Below are 17081 nucleotides of genomic sequence, written 5' to 3' on the forward strand. Positions count from 1 at the left end.
TTTCCCTGTTCACTGTGTCAAAGGTAGTGTTCCCTGTATCGATTTGTTCAGGGTATCACTGCACGAGTTCTGCAGGATTGTCACATTCTCAGAACACCGATGGCATGGATGGATCACCTGTTTTCACTGCACTCTTCACCAAATCTGTGGTCATTATCTCCGAATGACAATTCTTTATTGCCTCCAGACGAACTGACTCAATACTTCCCTTCACTGTATGCCAGCAACTCTCCAAAAGAACAATCAAATTTCACAATTCAAACTATGAAGCAATCCATGCGGTCAGCCATCTTTGTCACTTTTGAGTGTACCACCTCGGTATTACGCGGTATGGAAAATCACTATGCTATTTAATGTTCTGTGTATCTGCACTGTTTCCAATATTATTCAACCAATATCAATTCAATGATACATAGTTACTTCCAGCCCACCCTCATATTTTACCTAGACTGGTACCCAACACTAACACTAATGCATTCCGACAGCCATTCTGTATGCCAAAGAGTGCCAAAACTCTTTGATCATTTGCACATCCACTGGCGGTGGATGTGCAAAGGCATTACATTGACATCTGATCATGTCTTCTGATGTGTGTCACTTTCTCTTGTCAGCCAGAGTGGTCTGCAACTAAATCACAGGCAAGGACTACTGGGAACAGAACAAACTACTGGCATTCTACAGATTAGAGCATACAACATTATTTCCCTTAATTCAACATGTGGGTTAGAGAACTTGAAATGGGAGAGATTGAAGTGGAATTAGTGTAGTGGTACAAATAAAAAAATTTCTTGCTAGATGAGTACAGGGTTATCAACAAAATTAGAAATGGATAATATAAGAGTATGCCTAATAACGGGCAGGGAGGGAGGGGTGTGTGGGGGGGGGGGATTGCAGGTTAACAACTCTGAATAACACAGTGAATGTATTTTTGTTGCCGAGAAAGAGACAAAGCCTCACAGAAATAAAAATATGTACACAGACTAGTTCCGCAGATGGAGATTGAAGAATGTATGATGAAATAAAATAAGTGATTTAGTAATTTTAAGGGAGATGGAAACTGAAATGGTATTCAGTAATAGGAAAAGGAAGGGAGGAAGGAAGGAAATATATTAGTGGAAAATGGACTGGAAGACAAAAGCAACATGGGAGAACTTTGCACAGAGTGTGCATTGTGAAGCGGAAGGTGGCAACATTCTGTCCTCATTTGTGCCTACTGACAATTCAATGCCACCATACCACTGTACAGTGAGTAGTTACTTTTAATCCTTTCATTATTTACCATTACATTATAAAATAAAATTGAAACCATCCAGTGTTGTTGCCTCTTATACATGTAGGCTTACATCCTTCTTTCTAAATTCTTAAACCAACTGCTAACAATGATTAAATGTGTGCACTCTGTGCTAAATTCTACCAGGCAATTTCCCTTTAATTACTTTCTCACAGCCCACATTCTGTTAAAAGCAAAAACTCCCTCACACAGTATACATGGGGGGAGGGGGAGGGGAGGAGAATTACCCTGAGTAAAAGGACATTTTTTCTGTGTTAAGTGACAATATACTTTCCCTTGAACCTGTAAATGATATCAATCCATTGAATGGTAGAGATTTTATACACCGGTGTAGAACTTTCCGGCACTACCAGCAAAAACAACACATTCTTGAAAGATCTTTGAAGTGCGGCAACAATTACACTGCTTATTTTGGTACTACAAAAGTGTATATACAAATTCACCAAATACAGCAAGGTAATTCTCGAACACAGAACATCAAAAGACAAGAAGTCTAATACCCACATTACTAGGGCACTCAGTGGCCTTGCAGTAACTTAGAATTCAGGAAAATATAATGCAGTAACATTTATACTTGCTTTCCTAAATACGACTACTAAATGATATTTTTCATCAAGAAAGGCTAAGCCTTGACATATAATACTGGTCGTCAAAAATTGTTTGCTCTTGTTCAGAGTGTGTGGTAGCCAGGATCCTAAGAGCACAGGTTAAACTGCAACATCTGAAAAGCACGATTATAAATTTCACTGCTGTTGTGCAGCAAACATTTCATGGGTTACCTGGCTGAATACATGTTCCGTAGAGCGCTTCAACATTTCCATAGAAAAGCTGAATATGCGTGAAAATGCTCAACAATTCACCTCAACTTTTTTTATTTTTATTTTAAGGATAGTTATATTTTTTGCCATTGTTATTGCATAATTTGTTAGAAATTCATAGCACATCCTCACACGTAACATATTTCGTATTGCATAAAAGGAAATTTACTATGTAATGCTTTTCAAACCACCGTTCAAAATATTTTCTTGCAACTTGTTAGAAACAAACAGTTTTGGCATCACGTTCATCAAAAGCACTTTGCTGTTACTGTAGTATTATATACTCTTCATCTTAAAGCCTTGGCACATTTTGCTGTTGCCACACACTTTGTCCACTGTGTTCCAGACACTTGTATGTCCACTGTGTTTTGTTCCAAAGTGCATTTTCTTTGCAATTAAAGTTTTATTTTGGTGTCATTCTCTCGTTTGTGTTTTATTGCTACAGTATTATTCTGCAGTAGTGAGATAAAAGTAAAATTATTCTACAGAAATTTAACTGAAAACTAAGAAACGAAAAATTTCTGAAATCCTCAAAAATTCTCGGTTGTTTCCCAGATGAAAAAATCCCCGAAGAATATAGACTCTGTCCCTATATACACACACACATAAAAAAGTTTTGCATCATCCCAGTTCCAAGAACTCTTGAAGATAGACATTGACCAGAGATGTCACTACACCTGCCGAAGATGTAAACAACCATGCATGAGCAGCACCTATAAGAGAGAGGGGGTCCGACAGCCAATCAGTTCCTGTCATTCCACTAGGAAGGAGGTATGAGGCTCATGTTGTCTGTAGTTCCACCACGTCTAGATGGTCACAACACAGTTTGCTCCCGTCCGCATTGTTACTTTGTGCCAGGGAGGGGTCTCAACATGGAAAGTGTCCTGGCGTCTCTGAGTGAACCACAGCAATGTTGTTCAGACACGGAGGAGATACAGAGACAGGAAAATGCAGCAAGTGCAAAAATAGGACTAAAATTAAAGGTGACAGTCTACCTAGGCAGTGTGCACGTCAACAGTAGCAAAGGGGAAAGCAGCACATGAAGAGGAGAACTGCAAGAGAACGTAGGGAAAGGGGTTAAAATGAAACACAGCACATGTTTGGAACTGGCCGATTACAAGAATAAAAAGGAGTGGTCAGCCACTCGGCAACACGCTAAAAATTCCAACCTAAAATTTTAGGCTGAAGCTCAAAAACATCACAGTACCTTAAAACTTTTTTTTGACACTCGCCTCGTCATCGGCTAAAATCGAGGGCAGATCCCCACTAATATTAACTTCTGCCTTGACAGAACAATAGAAATCACACTCAACTAAAATGTGGCATTCAGTGATTTGTACGCCACAAGCATCACACAGCGGGGGTTCCTCTCGCCGTGGTAAGAAGGCATGCGTAAGAGGACAGTGCCCTATGTTAAGACGTGTAATGGTCACTTCGTCACTCCCAGGTGACCGGCAGATTTGTGCCCCTATCATGCACATCTTGTGAATGACTTCCTTTGCGGTAACACCATTGCTTGACTAGAGTGGCCAGCATGTTCTCCAGACATGAACCCTATGAAACATGCCTGGGATAGATTGAATCTATGTCGTATCACCATTGAGGAGTGGGACAATCTGGACCAACAGTACCTTGATGAAATTGTGGACAGTCAATACAAGAGGCATGTTACTGCGGGAAGGGCGGGAGGGGGGGGGGGGGGGGGGGGGGGCGGAAATGACGTTTATGTTGATCACTATTATTCCAATTTTCTGTATAGGTTACGAAATCGAGGTGAAGAAAACTTTTTTTTTGATGTGTGTATTTAATCTGTACAGCTACACTGTCCCAGCTATATACATTGTGCCAGCAGTGGGGATCATAACTCCAGATGTGGGCCACCGTTGCTGGTGGAGGATCAACATATCTGGAAAGACGAGATGGTAGTTCGGATGCTCCAGGTACCAGCAGATGCATAATGCTTAAGCGCTCAACTGTTGTTGGTGCAGAGCACACTTAGTGGAATCTCTGCCTCTGCTAGGAGGCAGATCACGGTGCTAGTCCGAAAGGCACCAGTTAACAGTCATACCCCACAGTGGTGTGTCAGGTTCAGCATCTGTAACATCAGAGGCAACTGAGCCATATGCGAGACTCCCGTAATCTAAGGCAGGACAGGACCAATGCTGAATAAAGCCGTATCAGAGTAGAGTGGTCCATGCCCCAAATGGCGGTACTGAGACATTGAAGAGCACTAAGGTGAGATCAACATGCACTAGTTAGTTGACAAAGGTGGGGAAGCCATGTCAATTGGGCATCAAAGACCAGTCCCAAAAACAATTAGTCAGTCACAAGGAGGAACTGGCCTACAGCAACAACAGAAATGGATAACACAGGTCTTTGCAGCCAAAAACTGGAACCATGGCGAAGAGCCCAAGATTGCACTATGTATTGCTCCCTGCAGTCTGCATTCAACAACACCCATTAAGGCCAAACAAAATTAAATGCAATAATTATCAGTACACAAAGGGAGGACACCATAGATCCTGTAGCTGCCACCAGACCACTGACAGTCACTAAAAAGAGAGGGACACTCAAAACAGAATCCTGTGCAACTCCATCATCGTGCAGCTGGAAGGTGCCAATCTGTACCTAAGAAGTGTGATGTGGAAAGTTATGGATAAAAATCAGTGGCAGGCTGTAGAAGCCCCATTCATGTAAAGTGGCAAGGATGTGGTGGCACTGTGTGGTATCAAAAGCTTTAGCCAGATCGAAAAAAGGTGTAGACCCTGGGCAAAAGCTGTTTGGATATCAGGTTCCAAGTGGGCTAAATTATCTGCAGTATAGCAGCCTTGGCAGAAAACATCGAGTTGAAGCCAAAAGGTCCAAAAGTTCAAGCATCCAATACAGATATCAACTCAACATTTGTACAACTGACTTGCAGAGGGCAGTCGGTTAACTGATTGGATGATAGTTATCTAATTTCAAAACTGGAACGACACTTTCTCACAACTGGGAAGGGAATTCCCCCTCACTTCAGTTACTGTTAAAAAAAAAAAAAGAGGCAAGTATATGATATCTGCTAGCCACCGATAAGTGTTGAAGCAATTGGTTGTGCACCCGATCTGGTCCAGGAGCCATGTCTGAGCAGATGGCAAGGGAACTGGTAAATTGCCACTAACGGAAGTGGGCGTTACAAGGCTCCAGGCATCAGGGAAAGAAAGGGAATTGTTCTAGACTGTGTTTGAGAAGACTGAATGCGGACAGTTAATGGACCAATTTTGAGGTATGTGTTAAACACTCAGCAATGGCACCATTTTCGGAAATTCCCAGGACATCTACAACAGGACAACAGCCAAATATGCATCTGATCTTTGCCCACACCTGTCAAGAGGGAGTATGCAGCCTTATGGCAGCGACATATTGTCCCCGACAAATCTTTTGGGCCAAAATAAGAAGCTGCTTAAAGGCCAGGGGTTGATCGACAGGTGGATGCTGCTTGTAGCATCAGAGGGTGTGATGGTGAACTTTAATAACAGCAGCAATCTTGCTGGTTCACCAAGGGACAGTCTTCTGTGGGGAAGAATTTGAGGAAGAAGGAACCACAGAAGCAGCTGCCAAAGGGATCATCAATGCCATCCTGTGGTGGAGCACTTGGGATAGCAGTTGAGGAAAAGGCCTCCCAATCCACATTACTAAAAGCCAAGGTCAGTGATGCTGGAGAAGAGAGAAGACGATCGCAAATTGAGTGCTGTTGCAAAAATTGTCATGAATTCTCCACTGAATGGAGGGGAGGAATCCAGGATTACAGAACGAAATCTCAACGGCTGACTAAGTGCCATGTGTCACATCAAAGTGTGTCAGGGTACCTGCATTGTGGAGACAAGAGATGAAGCCCAGCCAGCAGGTCTTAACAAGCCTGCCCCAGTTAGTGGTCACAACACCACCCAACAGATGGCTGGGGTGCCAAAACACCAAGGAGGAGGAAGGTGGGAGGGAGCTGTTTAAGGAGGGCAAGAACAGCAGGAGGCATAGGAGGCCAGTCTGGAGGGGGGGGGGGGGGGGGGGAGATACAAAATACTGCATACTGTTACAGCAGAGTAAACAGATCTGAACAGCCACTGCTTCCGGCGAAGTATAAGGAAGAACCCAAGAACTAACTGTGTCCATGCGAACCAATGTACAGACACCACTGTAGGCTCTCAAAGGATCAACCTAGTTCTGGCAGAAGGCTCAGAAACCACAATGTGTATCCATGAAATAAGATTCCTGCAATACAATGAAAGCTACGTAGCAGAGAGAATGAAGAGACCAATTCTGGAAGGTGGTGATAATAGTTTCATCAGAGGAGAGTAGTATTAGAGGCTGGATGGACATTGAACAGGCCAGAATAGATCACTGTGCCAAGTCAGTGACCATCAGAGGTAAGCATTGAGTGTCATCAATGAATGTATAATTGAATTCAGAGGGAGGGGGAGCAACACCCCATAGGATGTCAGAGAGGCTTTGTCCTGAACTTATGTGTCTGCTATTCCTTCTAAGGAGGGTGTGAGGAGATGTGGTAGCAAAGAGAGAAAGTCAGGAATTTTAAGATATGAAAGAATGAGTGGCCTTGAGGCCCACAGAGCACTGGTCCTGTTCAAAATAAAAGGTTTCTTGTCCTGGAGACATTGGAGATGGAGATTTCTAGTGGGAGCCCCATCCTCTGTGGGTGCCAGACAAGATTTCTTCTCTGGCTGAAGAGGAGCAGTTCTGTGAGTGGAGGAAAGGGAAGAAAACAGGCCAAAGTTAACAAGGGAGGAGGAAGGGTGAAGAGGGGAGGGGGGGGGGGGGGGGAGAGGGGGAGGAGGAAAGGATGAAACAGAAGCAAAGACAGACATTAAAGATATCATGTGGAGATTGTCAAATTTTTTTCAGGCCTATGATTAGGGATTAGGGTAAACAGTCAAGAGTTTTAAATTCCTGTACCTTCCTTTTTTTTATAGATCTGGTAACCCAATGAGCAAGGAGAATATGGACCAGAACAGTTTATGCACTTGGGCAGTGAGCACAAGGATGCCCCACATGGAGAGGCAGCCGTAGTCACCACAAATAGGATTTACATCACATTGCGAAGATATGTGACCAAAATGGAGACACCAGAGGTAACACATTGGAAGTGAGATGTCGCAATAGTTAACTATAACTTTTCCAGAAGAGTATCCCCTCAGAAGACAGGATAAAAACGCCTGCATCAACATGATTCTCCTTCGAAAAAACCTCTCTAAACTTGCCAGATGAAATGAATGCTGCACCATGCCGGACCAGTCCCGGGTTCTTTGTCAGACTGAAGGAGGATGGCCCTTGGTTGGTTGGGTGTGGGATTGAAGGGACCAGACTGCTAAGGTCATCGGTCCCTTGTTCCACGATAAAATCACACGAAATAAAAACTGTCAGTCGTTAAAAACGGAGAACTGAGACAAGGGACGACACAATACAAGAAAGACAAAGACCAGACAAACGGAACTAAAATCACACCGAGTGTGAAGGTGGTTGGCCGACCACAAAAAGAAGGAAATGCCAACCACCAAATGACATTAAAACCCACAGTTTAAAACCACAGGCCAAAGGCCCAAGTCAATACAGGAAATAAAAGGACAAACACTCAAATCATACGATAAAAACCCCCTGCCCGAATAAAACTCAACACGAGGTCCGCCATAGCAACGTCATCACATAAAAGGGCAGGGAGAGTATCAGGCAGCGCAAACATCTGCCTGAGTCCTGTTAAAGCGGGCAGTCCACCAAAATGTGGACCACCGTCAGAGCTGCCCCGCAGCGACATAGCGGTGGGTCCTCCCGGCGCAACAAATGGCCGTGCGTCAGCCACGTGTGGCCAACGCGCAACCGGCAGAGGACGACAGAGTCCTTCCGAGAGGCCCACATGGAGGAGCTCCACACACCGGTCGTCTCCTTCACCGCCCGAAGTTCGTTGGGCGTGGGCAGGGTGCGCCACTCGTCACCCCAGGCACCAAGCACTTTCTGGCGCAAAAGCGACAGGAGATCACACTCCATAAGGCCGAGTTCCAGAGCCGGTGAACTCACTGCCTGTTTAGCCAGCGTGTCAACCCGCTCATTGCCCGGGATGCCGACATGACCTGGGGTCCAAACAAAGACCACGGAGCGGCCGCAACGGGCAAGAGCATGGAGCGACTCGTGGATGGCCATCACCAGACGGGAACGAGGAAAGCACTGGTCAAGAGCTCGTAAACCACTCAGGGAGTCACTACAGATGACAAAGGACTCACCTGAGCGGGAACGGATATACTCTAGGGCGCGATAGATGGCAACCAACTCGGCAGTGTATACACTGTTCCCGGGCGCCAGCAACCGTTGCTCACAATGATCCTCTAGAGTAAGAGCGTAACCAGTGCGACCAGAGACCATCGAACCGTCGGTATAGGCCACGGCAGATCCGGGAAACTCGGCAAGGAGAGAAACAAAGCGGCGGCGGAGGGCCGGAGGAGGGACCGAGTCTTTCGGACCCTGTGCCAAATCCAGCCGAATGCATGGTCGGCGCACACACCAAGGGGGCACACGGAGATTGGCCCGGAAAACGAGCGGGAGAGGAAAAAACTCAATCCCACACAGTAGAGCCCGGATGCGAACCGCGATCGTACACCCTGACCGGGGCCGCCTGTCTGGAAGATGGACGATCGAGTGCGGGAACAGGAGACGGTAGTTCGGATGCCCTGGCAAGCTACAAACGTGGGCAGCATAAGCGGCCAGAAGTCGGTCGCGCCGGATCCGCAATGGAGGAACACCAGCCACCACAAGTAAGCTGTCAACAGGGCTTGTCCGAAATGCTCCTGTGGCGAGTCGGATCCCGCAGTGATGGATGGGATCCAGCAATTGCAATGCTGATGGCGATGCCGAACCATAAGCCACACACCCATAATCAAGGCGGGACTGGATCAGCGCTTGATACAGCCGGAGAAGGGTGGACCGATCGGCACCCCATCCGGTGTGGCTAAGGCAACGGAGAGCGTTTAAATGCCGCCAGCATGTTTGTTTAAGCTGCCTAATATGAGGCAGCCAAGTCAACCGGGCATCAAATACCAGTCCCAAGAACCGATGCGTCTCTACCACAGCAAGAGGTTCACCGTCAAGGTAAAGGCGTGGCTCAGGGTGAACCGTGCGACGCCGGCAGAAATGCATAACGCAGGTCTTAGCGGCCGAAAACTAGAAGCCGTGCGCTACAGCCCACGACTGCGCCTTGCGGATAGCGCCCTGCAGCTGGCGCTCAGCAACTGCAATGCCAGCGGAGCTGTAGTAGAGGCAGAAGTCGTCTGCATACAACGAAGCTGCGACAGACGATCCCACCGCCTCAGCGAGCCCATTGATCGCAATTAAAAACAGGGAGACACTGAGGACAGACCCCTGTGGGACCCCATTCTCCTGGACCCGGGAGGAACTATGGGACGCAGCAACTTGCACGCGGAAGGAACGAGACGACAGAAAATTCTGAATAAAAATCGGGAGCGGGCCCCTAAGACCCCACCCATGAAGTGTGGCCAGGATGTGATATCGCCAAGTCGTATCGTACGCCTTCCGCATGTCGAAGAAGACGGCAACCAGATGTTGGCGGCGTGCAAAGGCTGTACGGACGGCAGACTCTAGGGAGACCAGATTATCGACATCAGAGCGGCCTTTACGGAACCCACCCTGAGACGGAGCCAGAAGGCCTCGAGACTCGAGGAGTCAACTCAACCTCCGGCTCACCATACGTTCTAGCAACTTGCAAAGAACGTTGGTGAGGCTTATGGGGCGGTAGCTGTCCACCTCCAGCGGGTTCTTGCCGGGGAGGACGATGCTTTCTCGCCATTGAGACGGGAACACACCCTCAACCCAGATGCGGTTGAAAACATCTAGGAGGCGTCGCTGGCAATTCACAGAGAGGTGTTTCAGCATCTGGCTGTGGATGCGGTCTGGTCCAGGAGCCGTATCAGGGCAAGCAGATAGTGCACTCTGGAATTCCCAGTCGCTGAAAGGAGCATTGTACGACTCCGCGTGGCGCATGTGAAAGGAAAGCCTCCAACTTTCCAACCTCTCTTTCCGGGAGCAGAAGGCCAGTGGGTAATTCGTAGATGCGGAACACTGAGCAAAATGCGCTGCTAACCGGTCCGCAATCGTGTCGGAGTCAGGACACACCACTCCATTCAGTGAAAGCCCAGGGACAGAGACAGGCGGCCGATAGCCATGGAGTCGCCTAATCTTAGCCCAAACCTGCGATGCAGAGGTACGGACGCCAATGGTGGAAACACACCGTTCCCAGCACTCCTGCTTCCGTTGGCGAATAAGGCGTCGGGCACGGGCACGGAGCTGTTTAAAAACGATGAGGTTCTCCAAGGACGGGTGCCGCTTATGGCGTTGAAGAGCCCGCCGGCGATCTCTAATCGCCTCTGCGATCTCGGGCGCCCACCAAGGCACAGTCCTCCGCTGAGGGGACCCGGATGAACAGGGAATCGCAGATGCCGCCACAGAAACGATGCCGGTGGTGACCGACTGAACCACCGCATCAATGGTGCGATAGTGGTGAGAGAGGAGAACAAGCCCCAATCAGCCTTATTCAGAGCCCATCTGGAGGGGCGTTCAGAAGAGTGACGCTGTGGTAGTGACAGAAAGATGGGGAAATGGTCACTACCACATAAGTCGTCATGGACACTCCGGTGGATGGATGGTGAAAGTCCGGGGCTGCAGATAGAAAGGTCGGTGGCCGAAAATGTGCCATGGACTACGCTGAAATGTGTCGGCTCTCCCGTGTTTAAGAGGCAGAGGTCAAGCTGCGAGAGAAGAGTCTCGACATCTCTACCCCGGCCAGTAATCGCGGCGCTACCCCACAGGGGGTTATGGGCGTTAAGGTCGCCCAGTAACACAAAAGGAGGAGGCAGTTGTGCTATCAATGCAGCCAACACATGACGCGAGACATCACCATCTGGCGGAAGATACAAACTGCAGACAGTAATAGGCTGAGGCGTCCACATCCTTGCAGCGACAGCCTCTAAACGTGTGTGAAGAGGTACACATTCGCTGTAGACAGAGTTAAGGATGTAGACGCAGACCCCACCAGATACCCTCTCATAAGCTGCCCAGTTCTTGTAATAACCCCGATACCCACATAGGGCAGGGATCCGCATTGCCGGAAACCAAGTTTCCTGTAGGGCAATGCAGAGGAAAGGTTGACTGCTGATGAGTTGGCGAAGCTCAGCAAGGTGGTGGAACAAAGCGCTGCAGTTCCACTGGAGTATCGCTTTGTCCATGTCCGAAAAAGGCGTGAAGGGGCCGAGGAGGCAGATCACGCCACTGGGTCACCTGCTGCCACCGATGGAGGACCAGTACAATCTGCTTCCATGGTGTCCGAGGGTCCGGCGAGATCCAGGTCCTCAGCGGACGCCCGGATCTCCACCTTATCCTCGGACGCAGAGCCTGTAGGGAGCAGTGGGGTGGATGCCACCGCGTGTTCCTTGGCCTTAGAGGTCTTCTTCTTCGTCCTGTCTCTCTGGTCCTTGGGTTTCATTGGCTGGGAGGGCTCCAGCAAGTCAGTCTCCGGGACGGAGGAGGAGCGGGAAGCCCTGCGACCAGCCGCTGGTCTGCTTTTCTTCCATTGGCTGACGTCACCCTTCCCAGAGGCGGAAACCTGGGAAGGAAGGGACCCAAGGGACCCTTTCCGTGCTATTCGAGCCGGGGAAGTTTGAGGCTTCCCCAGCTTAGAAGTGGGGACTGATGTCCCCGATGGTCGGGGGGTTGCTGCTCCTGAGGCAGGTAGTGCAGGAGCAGCAGGGAGTGAAGTGCCCCCCACCATCAAGGGGGCAGGTGTAGCATTCCGGCTCTGAGAGGTGGCAGTCTGAGGGAGAGCTAATGGGGCCATAACAGTAGTAGCCGCGGCATAAGAGGCAGTCATTCGAACAGGATGGAGGCGTTCGAACTTCTGCCTGGCCTCAGTGTATGTCAGGCGGTCCAGGGTCTTATACTCCATGACTTTGCGCTCTTTCTGGAAGATCCTGCAGTCCGGCGAGCAAGGTGAGTGGTGCTCTCCACAGTTTACACAGATGGGAGGCGGAGCACATGGAGTAGTGGGATGTGATGGGCGTCCACAATCTCGACCTGTGAGGCTGGAAGTACAGCGGGAAGACATATGCCCGAACTTCCAGCACTTAAAGCACCGCATCGGGGGAGGGATATATGGCTTGAAGCCACAACGATAGACCATCACCTTGACCTTCTCAGGTAAAGTATCACCCTCGAAGGCCAAGATGAAGGCACGGGTGGCAACCTGCTTATCCCTTGGCCCACGATGGACGCGCCGGACGAAGTGAACACCTCGCCGCTCTAAATTGGCGCGAAGCTCGTCATCTGACTGCAATAGAAGGTCCCGATGGAATATTATGCCCTGGACCATATTAAGACTCTTATGGGGCATGATTGTAACCGGAACATCCCCCAGCTTGTTACAATCGAGTAACCGGCGGGACTGGGCGGAGGACGCCGATTTGATCAAAACCGAGCCTGAGCGCATTTTGGACAAGCCCTCCACCTCCCCGAACTTGTCCTCTAAGTGCTCGACGAAGAACTGAGGCTTCATGGATGTAAAGGATTCACCATCAGCTCTCGTACACACCAGGTAGCGGGGCGAGTATGGTTCGCTGGCATCCTTAGTCTTTCGTTCCTCCCATGGTGTAGCCAGGGAGGGGAACGATTTGGGGTCATATGTAGTTGCGTCGTATTGAGCCCTGGAACGCTTAGAGACTGCTGGCGGCTGGCCGCCAGCAAGAGATGATGTACCACGCTTCATTGCGGGTCATCCGCCCTGATGCCACCTACTCCGACCAAGGGCCCTCCCCACGGGCGCCACCCAGCCTCAGCAACGACCACCTGGCAGGATGGCCATTGCCGGGAGTCCCAATGCCCCAAGGAGATAGGCATCTACTCCTTGGCATACGTGGGGAGTTAACGGCGCTGGCATCAGCAGAGCGATCCCTGTGTAGTCAGGGGGCTACAACCAACAGGGTACATGGCGGCCCCACCACAACGGACTGGCTACCGTGCTGGATTTCAGGTGATGTAGTCCAATATCGTCATTGGCGCATAAAGCGTCACAGCATAGCAGACTGCAATAAACTGCACGCCCAAGAGATGGTAGGTGAGCGGGACTGCTAAGCGATGACGACAAACCTGGCTAGAGATGGTAATGCATGATGGACACATCGCTCCTTGTAAGGCGCCCTTCCCCAATCGGCTCGCTCTTCGGAAAATTTAGAAGGATGGAGGTCAAACCCGTTAGGGGACCATCGCACAAGGCCAAAACGTTTGAGACTCCTTTTAGTCGCCTCTTACGACAGGCAGGAATAGCGTGGGCCTATTCTTACCCCCGAACCCACAGGGGGAGAGGATGGCCCTTGGAAGATTATGGCCTGGGTCATATTTAAGGCCTGGTGAGGAGTGATATAACTAACTAAAAAAAATGCTCACCATGACGTGCATAAAGCACAAAGGGACGTCGAATGACTGGCAGATGTTTTAACCGGTAGGGAACCAGGCCACATCTTAGTGGGTCAACTTCACCAAATTTTCTACAGAAAGGAGCAGCTTGGTAGCAGTTATAGTCTCGTCTGTCCTGGTGCAGACCAAGGAACGGGGAATGGATTTTGATCCAAGCCAGCAGGCCTGGCCCTCCTCCCAAAGGGTGGGCCTGGATGGTGATGAGTTTGGTTGAGGGGGCGCTCGACATCATGGTCATCAGTGCCCTGACGAAAAATCAACAGGAAATCTCATGAGAGGGGACGAAGACTGTCCCCACATGCAGAGCAGTTTATAATGTGCTAAAGTCTGCCACCCTTCCCCACCAGTTTGGGTGGCTCTGGAGGGGAAGGGCAGGGAAGTAACAGTAAGAGCAGACAGATAACTGTTTCGGTTTGAAGATATAGCCGTGAAGATACAGCCATGGAAGAGTGGCCAGAAGCATGAAGCTAAGCACCCACTCCTCTCAGGGGCCAGGGGCTCACCCCATGGGTGTACCCAGCCACACCAAGGTCTACCTGCCATGGACTTTATTGCTGGAAGTTACAATGCCCCAAAATGATGAGCAACAACTCCTACACATACACAAGGCAGCTGAACTGGCTACATGTGATCATGATCTATTGAGGTGGGATGGGGAGACTATCGTGGGGAAGAAGGAGGAGGAGGGGGGGGGGGGGAGAGGAACCCACACCATTGACACTAGGGAGTGGATTCGTCCCCAAATGGCTCACACTATGGAAACAATTTAGAAAGGGAAACACCAAAGAAGAAAGAGGGGGGGGTGGGAGCTAGAATGGGAAGGATTGGATACGGGGAAGGGAATGCAATCCAGCTCAAGAGAGAGGAGGGGGGGGGGGACTCACACCAGAGGTCACACCTCTAGAGCTCCTAACTGAGGGGCCAATTGGCAATTTGGAAAGGTAACAGCTCAGGCAATCACCTCTCGCTGGGCCGTGACTGTACCATGGGGTATTCTCACACCCTACTTGTCGACCTGAGGCTGGAAATTAGTCACCTGTTACACGACGGACGCTTGAGAGGAGTGCACAGTGAGGAAGAAGAAACAAAGAGAATCATCAAACGCCAAAACAGAGTAAGGATAGGGAAAATATGTGTGGGGACTGTTCTGATGTCAGGCTACTGAAAGTGCAGACATGTTCCTGCAAATTTCCCCTCCCTAGGGACAGGACAAAAATAGGAGGAGAGGGAAAATGTGCTGCAAAAGCTGGGAGCCCATGGTAGCCAAACACAAACTCACCACAGAGGGGTGAGCCCCATTGGGGGACAGGTACTCACCGTAATGGTGTGTGTGAGTATGAATGTGTGATGAATGCTTGCTAGCTCAGCTTACTCTTTAATGTGCCTGTCTGCCATTCAACACCGCCTCTATGTGGTATGTAGCAATCTATCCTAATTCATGTACTTGTTATTGCAACACAGATTTTTCCTTGAAACTAGCGTAAAATCTGGGGTACCCTGCAGAGTTGTCACCACAACGCTTTCAAAAATAATAAACCACCTAATGATACATTGTAAGTGTTCCATCAGTGCTCACTTTTCAATAACCATTTCCAGCAACACAGAGTTCACAAGAACTACACATGCTACTGCTTGATTAAAGTTACTTGTTGGTTCGCACTATACCTTGTAACTTAGTTCCTCTAACAAGAGCACTCAGTGTCACATAAGTGTGCCACAACAGCATCAGTTAGCATAGTGTTTGAATAGTGCAGCTTACAAATGTAATTTGTCAGCTACTAGTACCGGTAGCCGATTTAAAAGTTGTCGCCTGCAGCTGGAAAACTTGCATTCGGCCCTTGTTGGCAGCATGTTCCTTGTTATCCCAGCCTTTTCCTTGTTATCCCAGCCTTAAGCAAGACAAGTGACTTCCTATGTGGCAATTATGCACAAGAAGTAACAAACACCAAAACAATGTTTTTAATCATCAGTGTAGTTCATATATTTACAGACAGAGGCATTACTAGTGCTGTAAGTGGAGTGGCCACGTCCATCACAGTTTACCCTCAGGCTGAATATTTTCAGTCACTACTCTGAATGATATCTTCAGTCACGTTTTTTTTTATTTATTTTATTTTTTGTAAGTTTGCTGCATTTATTAAAACAAAGTAATAAACCAATTTGACATGAGCCATATTTTATTCTCCACTAAATCATCAGATGCAACCATGATTCAGACCATATCAATTTAGCACAAGATGGAAATGAATTTTATTCCCATGATGACAACCCATTTGATCTTTAAGGCATTTCACTACTATGTAATGGAGAGAACCAAATGAAGAGCAGACCATAAGTAGCTCATTCTGAACTCTTCTCTCATGTGAGCTATTTAAACATTTATATTAAACTGCCATTGAAGGCTGTCAAGTACTAACTTCCAAAATACTCTTTAGTTTTCAGAATGTTCCATTCTGTTGTGGGGATACATTCTCAAACAGAAGGGTGTATATAAATGATGAGATGGATGTGTTGGTATACTTTTTGGAAATCCATTAGAGCAGATCAAGGATAAATGAAAATACTGTTGAATATGTGGATTTGAGAGTACTTTAAGTGTATGTCTGAGCATTCAACAGTATGTTGTTGATTTTCACGATTTTCTCAAATGACTGAATATTCTCAGAGTGGTGGGGGCAATACAGGCCAGGTGAGGTGGACATATTCAGCCAGTCTCAAATACTGCGTGGATACTACTACTCCAAGTTAAGAGGTCTCATTGTGTTACCACACTGTGAACATGTGAGTCAGCCATTTCCAAAACGTTTATTAACTTCGACAAAGGAAAGACACACTGTCAAACGATGTTAAAAGGAAACACTTTTGTAAACTTGTGTGATATATGCTTCTAAACCGGATTATAACTAAGCACAGATTAAGTCATGTGTTGCTTATTTACACAAAATTTAGTACTCAAATAGTATCCAATGTACAGTAAATTATATGCACAGAAAAATTCAACTTTTAGAGAAGTGGCACAATTCTTACATGTCCTTCTGCACTTCAGCATCATTGAACCTTCTTCCAATAAGTCTCTTCGTTGCATAAAACGTATTTGCAGAATTAGTAACAGCTTGACGCTTTGCTGGCATTCCCACAAGTCTTTCGCCATCTGGAATATTTTATAGTGAATGGCTGTTAGTGACACTATTAAATGATACTGGCAATTATCAGCAATTAATGTTTACCTCCAAATACCAAAAGAAGAATTCTGTTGCAACACAACCTACAATGATGCACATGATTTATTTACAAACAGTTCCTCAAACTTTCTGTTTGCACTCCAAACAAGATAGGACTGGAAGAAAACACTAAAGCTAGTATCACCACCATACAAGTGCATTCAAAGGATTGACCGTATCTCAAACAGACGAGTTAAAATGGAATGCCAAGTGTGAGGGGCGATAGTTCATCACTAC

The 17081-nt window shown here is 47.9% G+C and overlaps 1 protein-coding gene across 1 annotated transcript in view; it reads right to left on the minus strand.

Moving 5' to 3' along the window:
- The window catches only part of LOC126278690 (heat shock 70 kDa protein cognate 5), a 76173-nt gene that overhangs the window by 37287 nt on the left and 21805 nt on the right, over positions 1-17081 (minus strand). Inside the window, exon 4 of the mRNA XM_049978950.1 lies at positions 16651-16774. Coding sequence (XP_049834907.1) covers positions 16651-16774 — 124 coding nt within the window. The remainder of the gene's footprint in view (positions 1-16650; positions 16775-17081) is intronic.

Source organism: Schistocerca gregaria, chromosome 6, assembly GCF_023897955.1.
Source record: "Schistocerca gregaria isolate iqSchGreg1 chromosome 6, iqSchGreg1.2, whole genome shotgun sequence".
NCBI classification, from domain to species: domain Eukaryota; kingdom Metazoa; phylum Arthropoda; class Insecta; order Orthoptera; family Acrididae; genus Schistocerca; species Schistocerca gregaria.